Genomic DNA, 9446 nt, shown 5'->3' with positions numbered 1-9446 from the left:
ATAATGTGGGCACAAACCCGGTGGCTGTATCGCAGGGTGCCGAGAACTTACATTGCTTTAAAAATAAAATTGCAATTGATTGTTCAATCCTATTTCAATTAGCATTGATCGTATACTTACAGTCTGTTACCCTACACCGTACACTCCACAAGGTTACAAAATAATAAGAAAGGATGGTCATAGTCTAAGCAACAAATATCGTTTTCTAAATCCACTGCCAGTATCTTATTGCTATCATTTTTTTTAAAGCATCAACCAAACGTAGATTTTCATCTGCAAGGACATGAAACAAATATCTCTTGAACATTATGTTAATTAAACTCTATTAAAAACTAATATTATCGTGCGTGTAATACTAAGTGTCTGATGATGGCGACCTATTCAAAACGTTCTACATCCGTCGTCCGTCCGTCCATCGTCCAACTGTAAACAATCATTGGTATCGCTTTTTCTTGAGAAATAATGGAGAGCTTTGTCTAAAAAAAACTTTGCATGTAAATTTCCCTTGTGACCTAGGTAGATGTGCCCATCCTATTTTGATTCTAACCGGGAGAATAAAATGGCGAACAGGCGACCATCTTGAATTTTAATATTAAGTTTTTTATCGCCATTTCATGAAAAGTACTATTTCTCAAACCTCACACGTATGCTCTCGTTGGTTCCATGCTTACTTTCTGAATACAGGATGTACTTTATATACTGCTGACGAATGAAACTCTCCATCAAACCATGCTGTGTGTATGAAAACTTGAATTGTATTCACCGAGCAATGCTGATCAACTGTAGATTCAAAGCATATGATATACCTTTTATATAGATATCAACACCGTTTCCAGAAAGTACCTGCTCCTATATGAGGTATCAGAACAGTTTCATTAATTTTGAAATTATTTGATTACTGATCTCATATGTGGCTTCTTGAAACTAACGTTTACCAGCTCGTTGTACCCAATCGGAAATAAAATATCAATTAAGCATACAAATGACATACAAACTCGTACTAATATTACGCTAAGAAAAAATCAACAAATGAAAACAACAAAAATTATAGTAAGAATATTACGTGACACCATATACAATAGCGTGGCGTCGTCATCTAAAACGTCACAGTGTTCACAAAAGTGTTCTCACTATGACACCGGGATCATCGAAATGTTTTTGTTTTTTAAGTGCATAACCACACATACATATCCTCACACACACACACACACCCACACACACATATATATATATATATATATATATACACACATAACCAAACATACACACCCTCACGCACATATATATGCATAACCAAACAAACGCACCATGTTATTAAATGTGGCATACGTCTCATTATGTGTTGCAAAAATTAACCTTATTTGAATTATTTGAAGAGGGAAAATATACCTATTGTTATAAAGTGTGTGATAGTAATAGCGCAAATAAATCTGCAATGGACAAGTTTGGTCAAATTTTAGCAGCTGTATATAGAGCCAGAGCTCAGTGGTGGAAACAACTAGCACACGAGAATACATATTGTCCAGTTATTTATTCAGGAGCTTTGTTAAAGCTAGTTCTACATACACTTTACAAGTTTCGACAATTGTCTATTAATTCCAATTCATACTAATATATTGTTACCTAATATTGTTTCGTGTGGTTGTTTATTTACAAACATTCATTGGATAGGACACTCTATTCATGGAAATGTCCTGAATGTTTTATATGCTCCAATCATATATAATGCATTGACACGATCTTTTTATCTATCTATATATAATGCTAAAAGTGCAGACTGTATGCTTTCTGCGTTACGACAAAAGATCAAGTGTGCCAACGTGCAGACTCACACGTGAACGGTGTATTTTAATATGGATTTATTAGCATACATTTGACATGCATATTTATGAGTAAAGCATTGTACAACACCGACTGCTGGTGGGAATATTACATCTGATTTACCAAAGCTATGACAATCCAGTGAATCACCGATAGACACAATATCCATGTACCCCATGTATGTGACCTGAACACTAATCGACTTACAAATAGTCATAGTCTATATCCATATAAGGAAATGTTAGCAAATAATACCTCCATCTATATCATGTGACTTAAATATATCGACTGGTTATATATAAATTTAGGACACATATCTATTAATAATTCACAGATATGAAACGGAGGCAAAACACATTCATTTGAAAGTAATACATATATTTATTGACAAGGATTGTATAAGACACACATAAGCTTTTCTGTGAAGTTTCATTCGGCGTTAGTAATAACGTATGGAGCTATGTAAATGACATCGCATACATGAAAATAGATTTAAACGTTTGATAATATTGGTGATTAATTACGTTAAAATAGCCCAACTGTCAAATTATCCCGGCTGACAGTATTACAACCTCTAGATTTCCTTCTGATGGTAAAAATGAATTTTTCTACAAAATGTTGTCACCCGATATACCACTACAAACAGTAAATGTGTTGGCTATTGATGTTATAGTACAATTATCTCTCTTTCGGACCTGATGACAAATTGATATTGGCCGACACCACTGGAAAGTATTTATTCTTAACTTTATTATTTTGTTCAGTTTCACAAATAAAATATTTAGCTGAGTATCATTTTTTTTCGAATGTCTTCAATCTGCACCACATTTTTCTTCACTGTACCTAATGGTTCTTCTGTTTGCGAACCGACCTCCGAAAAAATATTATATAATATAAAATAAAAGTATGTACACGAACGCATGTAGATGCGTTAATTGTAATATTATTGGAAAGGCATTGAGATGTTTTGTCGACTTGCTAATAATTCAGCCATTGCGTATCAGATCTGCGGCTTTCTCACCGATCATGATCACTGGGGCGTTTGTGTTCCCTGCAGGTACATTTCTCATCACTGAAGCGTCGGCAACGCGTAGACCGGATATTCCTTTAACCCTTAAATGAAAATTAATAATTTATTAAAAATCATTTTACCTAAACGTCAAAAACATGTTCTTTGTCTTTAGATATGAGCGACTACATCTTAGTGTTAAACGTCATTAGAAATGACGGTTATTCGTACATTTCAAATTAAATATCGTTTTATGTTTTGATTCAAATTTCGATTTCAATGATGAGGGAAAAACTATCATCACTCCATAGACACTCCTGCTTATACAGTGACTAACTGCCGTCACATCACACTTCCATCGAAAATGTAATTTGAAAATTCTTCTACTTCTACTGATTTTAGAACATTAATTATATTTGGTTGATATATGTGTACCTTAGCTGAGGATCGACCACTGCCGACGGGTCGTCTTTACTGCCCATTCTACACGTCGTTGTTGGATGGTACACCGTCAGTGTAAAATGTCTCACATAACACTCCCAGAACTTGTCCGACCGAAATTCGTGCTCAGAACACAGTTGATAGTAAGGAGATACGGAGTTGACATCCATGCCAATGGATTTCATCGTGTCTGTACCAACCAATTTCTCAGTAAATCTTATTCCTGAAATAAGTCAATATGGGTTTTTTTTCTTTCTTTTTTAAGATATCATAATTTCATGTTAAGATATTGATATAAATATATAAATGATATTCCACCTGTTAAATTGGGATTTCGTACGTGATCATTTCATACAATATAATAGATACATAACTTTATACTAAATAGCATTTTGTTGGTGTAAAAGACTGCATATAATGTTAATGTTTCACTAATGATGTTGAAATGAAATATAACTATTCTCGAGATTCGGTTAGCGTATGTTTACATCACCTGCAATGGCCGTCTTTACATCATCCGGGTGTTCTAGGTAATGTGGGTCAATATCGGGAAACTCGAACGGATCCGTGCTTCTCAGTCGGATAGTTCCGGTACTTTTAGGGTGAATAAGTGTCGGAATTAAAAACACCGTTTTAACATCATCAGTCCCTGTGAAAAGCTTGTCTTTAACCTGCAAGTACCAAATTCAAAACAATGATTAAATCTTGAATTTTTCATATTCATTGAGACAGTGTTTAATGGTTGGATTACAAGGACAATATATAGTATCGACATCAGGTGAAATACAATCCTATATTAGCCTATTTATATTTTCTATCAAAACGCTACAGATATATAACGGAAGGTGATATATTTCTCTGATTTATCCAGTGAAGCCGAATATTTTGCTCTTATTATTGGCAGCTTACAATTACAATTCTCTACAAACATTTAAAAAATAGACGCATATCAATCTGGAGACGCATTATACTCTAAAGAGGATTAGAATTATAGGTTGTGTCCTCATTTCATTATTCATAGTTCATAGGAGACTTTTGTTTTAATTCTACATCTCCATCTATTCATCTTTTGATTCCTAATGCCCCCTTGAACATGCCTCACAAAAACACTTTCGGCCCCGGCGTTTATGCTAGCCCATGTGAGGAAAGCTATGCAACGTAACAAAGTCGTTAAGATATCATTTGATGTTCCGTGTCTGACGCCCAACCTAACAGTAGACGTCGCTGACGTAGTGTCGGTATAATGGATCTGGTAAGATACAATGCTAATGTTACTGTGATATACGCGACTTTACTGATATGACACTTAAACCCATATCCTCCCATAATTTGTTTATTATTATTTTATTTCAGTTATTGGAAATACATAAAGAAATTACTTACGCTTTCTTTGTAGTTGAAATGCAAGGCTTCCCTCAATGATGGGGTGATGCTATGAACACTGTATGTCATCAATTGAATATCAGAATTTTCTCCAGAATCCATCTTTTTATTAAAATCTTTATACACAAAGGCTAGAGCCTCGAGTGCAGGGGCGGACAATGGACCTGTGAATTAATACAAATATAGCTTAAATATACATACTTCATAAAGCAGCAAAAGGGTAGGTCAAAAGAATCTATGTATATAAAATCATTATGTGGCCCCAAAGATGGTAATACTGGTGTAAAATGTAAACTAACGAGAAACATTTAGAAATAAAATGGTAATACTGGGGCAAGATGTAAATGTTTAAAAAGAACAATTGTTTTCTGTTCTGTTGGTAACTCCCGGCAGGTAACTCCAGCAACAAACGCTTATTCATAGTTTTCCTCAACTTTTAAACTGAAAATGAGATGCAACAACGCTTCGAGAACTATTAACTCATTTAAACTCCGTTAAGTCATTGAATCGCCTCCAGTCGAAATCTACGACCAGGCTCATCCATAAAAGGCGATATACTGAAATAATATATTCGTATTTAAAAAAAAACAAAAAACAAAAAAAACAATAATCGAAATTTTGAAACATCACCTGTGCGAAGGTACTCATACTGCTTTGCTGTTCGCATGGAAGTCAAATCGTCGAAGGTTAGGGGCCAAGTTACATTCAAATTGTACAACAAAGTTATCATTATGTGGTCCTGTAGGTTTTCTCCCACGGGAAGGTTGGCCAGTACAGGAATCTGGAAATACATCCGTCATGAGTAGTGAATGGCCGTGAACTGATTAATACTAATGTCGAAAATAATGCCATCATTCTTTATGCAAGGATGGAATCGGAACATCACAAACATCTGGAGACAAACATCCCTGAAAATATTTCTACTCTCAAATTCTCACATATCAAAATTAACACTTTTCGTTCTGAAAACTTTAAAATCAAAAAAAAACTTTACTTAAAGATTAGCAGAGCAATAACAATTGACGATCATTTTAAAACATTAATCATTGAATTTCTATTTTTTATATGCAGAATGCAGCTTTCTGATTGGTTGAGTTTTTCAGTTTGCAAACAACTTTACTTCATACCCCTATTAAACTAAAACTTATTAACGCTATTATTATCAAAGCTTAAAAACGATATCATCACATAGTTATAACCATGCACAGGTATTAATTTTCACTAATAGCAAGAAACACTTTTTCTTACTATCTTTCATAGTAAGGTTTTATGTCGAAAATATTCATATCATAAAACACGACGAAAATAATTTACATATACCCCTAGTTCCTGAAGGTGTTTCTCTGGTCTTTAACCGCACAGTATCAGTAAGTACAGACTATCACTTATCCATATTCACATCAATTACAAACACCCCTAATTCCTGAAGGTGTTCCTTCGGACCTATACCGGACAACATCAGTAGTACAGAATATTACATACCAACGTACAAATTTACATCACATACCCCTAATTCCTGAAGGTGTTCCTTCGGACCTATACCGGACAGCATCAGTAACTGTGGGGAGTTGACGGCACCAGCAGACACAATCACTTCCTTCCTGGCAAATATTTTCACCTTTCTTCCATTCCTGATACACTCTACACCTATAGCCTTCTTGTCTTTGATGATTACCTACAAAGTGTGAACACGAGTAATAAGTGAAGGATGACGTTTTCACATTTATTTGTGAATTAGGTAGGTGTTGATGTATGTCAGTGTGCACATATATATTGGGGGTCCATGTAACGTCTCCTACTGCCATGTATTACACATTTTATCATGTCAAACTGTCGGATACATGCACATTAAAACTCATGCTGCAATATATACAAGAATATCATGTAATAAAGGAAAAAAAGATACGGTAATGGACAAAATGTATTCATTCTTATTGTAAATTTGTACTTGTAAATGTACTGGTATATTTTGATTACACATGATTTGATGTTAAATACGAAAACATGTAATGAATTCCAACCTCTAACATTACAATGGCATAATCATTAACAAACAAAGCTGATAATCTTAAAATACAAAATTGTTAATCGAAATCTCAATAAACACTTGGAATGAAGTAAGAACAAAGGAAATATTCACAAACAGTGCAACGAAAGTGTGCTTAAAGACTATAGAGACAATCGACTACCATTAAGCAAATCAATTCCGTCTGAAAACAATACCAAAGTCCAAAGCAAAAGACAGGTGCTACAACTAAGAAACAAACGGGAAACATTAAAAAAAAGTGTTTACCGATAATGATGACTACCAAAATACTTCTCAGAAAATGTACCTCCCGAGACTAAGCTTACAGTAGTTTGAATCATCACTGAATATAAAAACAACCGCACCATGTTTAATCAAGATGCCAGGGACGAATATGTTATAATTGACAGTTTTAGTTCAGCTCATTATAACACTAACTGTTACATGTTCTGCTTACCTTTGTGGTGAAGGTGTTGGGGATGACATGGAGATTTGGCCGATCTAAGTGGGGTTTAACAAATGACCTATAAGCACTCCATCTCTCTCCCTGTTTTATTGTAGACTGTATCCTGCAAAAGCCTGAAAGGGAAAACCAATTAATTTTCATTATTATCATTATTTTTGTTTTAATGATTGTCAAGCTGATGAAGTTCAAATTGTGTTATTTCCTAGTAAAAGTTCAATTTTAAATGATTTGATTATGTGATAAGTAGCGAAAGACACTCACCGATTTGATCCTCGCCATTGCAATCGATTGTGTTATAACCTAGATCTTTGCCAGCGTCAAGGTAAACTTCCTCCATCGGAGTGATATGTGGCCTAGTGACTGGTAGAGGGCCTCCCTTTCCGTGGTATTCTTTGTGAAATTTATTATTAATTCTTCATTTGCAAGGCTTAAACCATAGACTTGTTTTTAAGATCAGCCTTTTTTCCAATAAGCTAATTTATTTGCAGCGTTTATTATAAAATGTATGCCAAGTTTACTTCATTTTTATTTCCAAAATGAATAAATGAGTTATTGCATTGATTGATATGTAGGACACGTGTTTGAGTACTAAAATAAGCATTCTACCTATCCATAATTTTGTCAGCTAAAGAAACATTACCTACGCATATTTGTCCTTCTTTGCAATTTTTTTTTTTATTTCTTCGAATAGTGAAATGTTAATCACATCATTAAAAAGACTGATCACCTGATTTTTTGAACTCGTCAATCAGTATGTCCTCTGATTTGATAAAGTAAGGAAGGACGTCCTTGTAACTCCAACCATCACAGCCTTCCTTGGCCCAACTGTCGTAATCATGGCGGTTACCTCTTACATACGCCATCCAGTTCAAAGAACTGCTTCCACCTAAAACTCTCCCTCGGGGCCAAAAACTCCTCTATTTGTTCCGAGTACAAAACGCAACAGGGCATATGTAATTCATGCTTCAAGTAAAATTATATGCATAATCAGAAATTTGCATTTATAATATTTGATTAACAAAAATTATTGGTGATTGGTATTATAAGTTAAAGGTATAAAAGGGGCAATTTGTCATAAATGTTTCAAATTTAATTGCATCATAATTAGAGGCTGTTGTATGTCTTGGAAAACATGCATGCAAAATAACAACACATGTGCCCGACAGACGTTTTGGATTTTACTAACGAATTTTTATTATAGCAAACATTTATCGTAGACTCAAAATGTTACTTAGTGTTATTCGTCTAGAAAACCAGTATTCGCCATGAATTCAGTAAGCACTATTGAATTATATTTTGATGCATACTTTTGTAAATGATTTAAAACCCCAACTTAAGGTCAGTTTTCGAAAGTATCCTTCACTGAACAGACAAACAGAGAAACTGAGCATACATTAGGATATGCATCCAAACATGTGCATACATATTGAAAAAATCATTACTTTCTGCAGTTTTTCTTCGCTTTAGGGGTTTTTCCAGTTATAAGCTGGTGAAACTATCTCTTAGAATTCTATCTTTGCACAAACTAAATATATCATTATTCTCCCAACCTGTTCTTTCATGGCCAGACATGCATGCTTCTGTGGTACTGTGTAATAACTCCAGTCATCCTCAGTGTTTGTCAGGCTGCCCACTGCCCCTGGTATGTAAATGTTAGGATTGGTCTCGTCAGACCCACCAGCTTCCAGAAGTACCACATCATTTCCAGGATCCTCTGTCAGACGGGAAGCTAACACCGAGCCCGAGGAACCAGCTCCCACTGAAAAAAGAAACATTCAATTTGTTTTAATATAAAAAAACACACATGATCTTAAGTAAAATGGTAGTAACACATATCAAAATATAATAACGAATTTGTTCTAGGACCAAAAGGATCGCTTTTGTTGTCATATTTCTATTTTATAATTTTGCTTTTCTTTCCTCCTTTTTTAATTTCTTTTGTACAGTTTGCCAGGAATATAGTCATAGGGCGAATCTAGGTTAGTTTTGGACAGCTTACAAATAATATAGTCAAACGTACCAGTTTTGTTTTGTATAGCTTACCAATAATATAGTCATAAGGGGTATGCAGTTTTGCTTTGTACCGCTTACCAATAATATAGTCATAGGAAGTATTCAGTTTTGACGGAAATTCTGTAGTGTTGTCCAGTTTTTGTGTAGATTTGTAATACACGTATGCTATTATACAACAAACAAAAGCAGCCACAAGACGCGTCTCCATTCCTGTAACAAAGCATACAATTAGTTTACATGTACTTCAAGTATAAATGTTCTTATCTGATAGGTATGGACAAATAACT

The 9446-nt window shown here is 34.5% G+C and overlaps 1 protein-coding gene across 1 annotated transcript; it reads right to left on the bottom strand.

The window, feature by feature from the left end:
* Nucleotides 1-2551: 2551 nt before the first annotated feature.
* Nucleotides 2552-9446, bottom strand: LOC117335205 (glucose dehydrogenase [FAD, quinone]-like). Its single transcript, XM_033895191.1, has 11 exons — nt 9238-9446; nt 8697-8905; nt 7874-8063; nt 7408-7536; nt 7138-7259; nt 6162-6329; nt 5285-5435; nt 4655-4818; nt 3765-3942; nt 3266-3494; nt 2552-2934 (listed from the first exon to the last, which is right to left on the bottom strand). The coding sequence occupies exons 1-11, from the start codon at nt 9365-9367 to the stop codon at nt 2808-2810; spliced, it is 1797 nt and encodes a 598-aa protein (XP_033751082.1). The 5' UTR covers nt 9368-9446; the 3' UTR covers nt 2552-2807.

Source organism: Pecten maximus, chromosome 9 (genome assembly GCF_902652985.1).
Source record: "Pecten maximus chromosome 9, xPecMax1.1, whole genome shotgun sequence".
Lineage (NCBI taxonomy): Eukaryota > Metazoa > Mollusca > Bivalvia > Pectinida > Pectinidae > Pecten > Pecten maximus.
The sequence above is the reverse complement of the archived record's forward strand: the minus strand, read 5'-3'. Positions and strand labels throughout refer to the sequence as shown.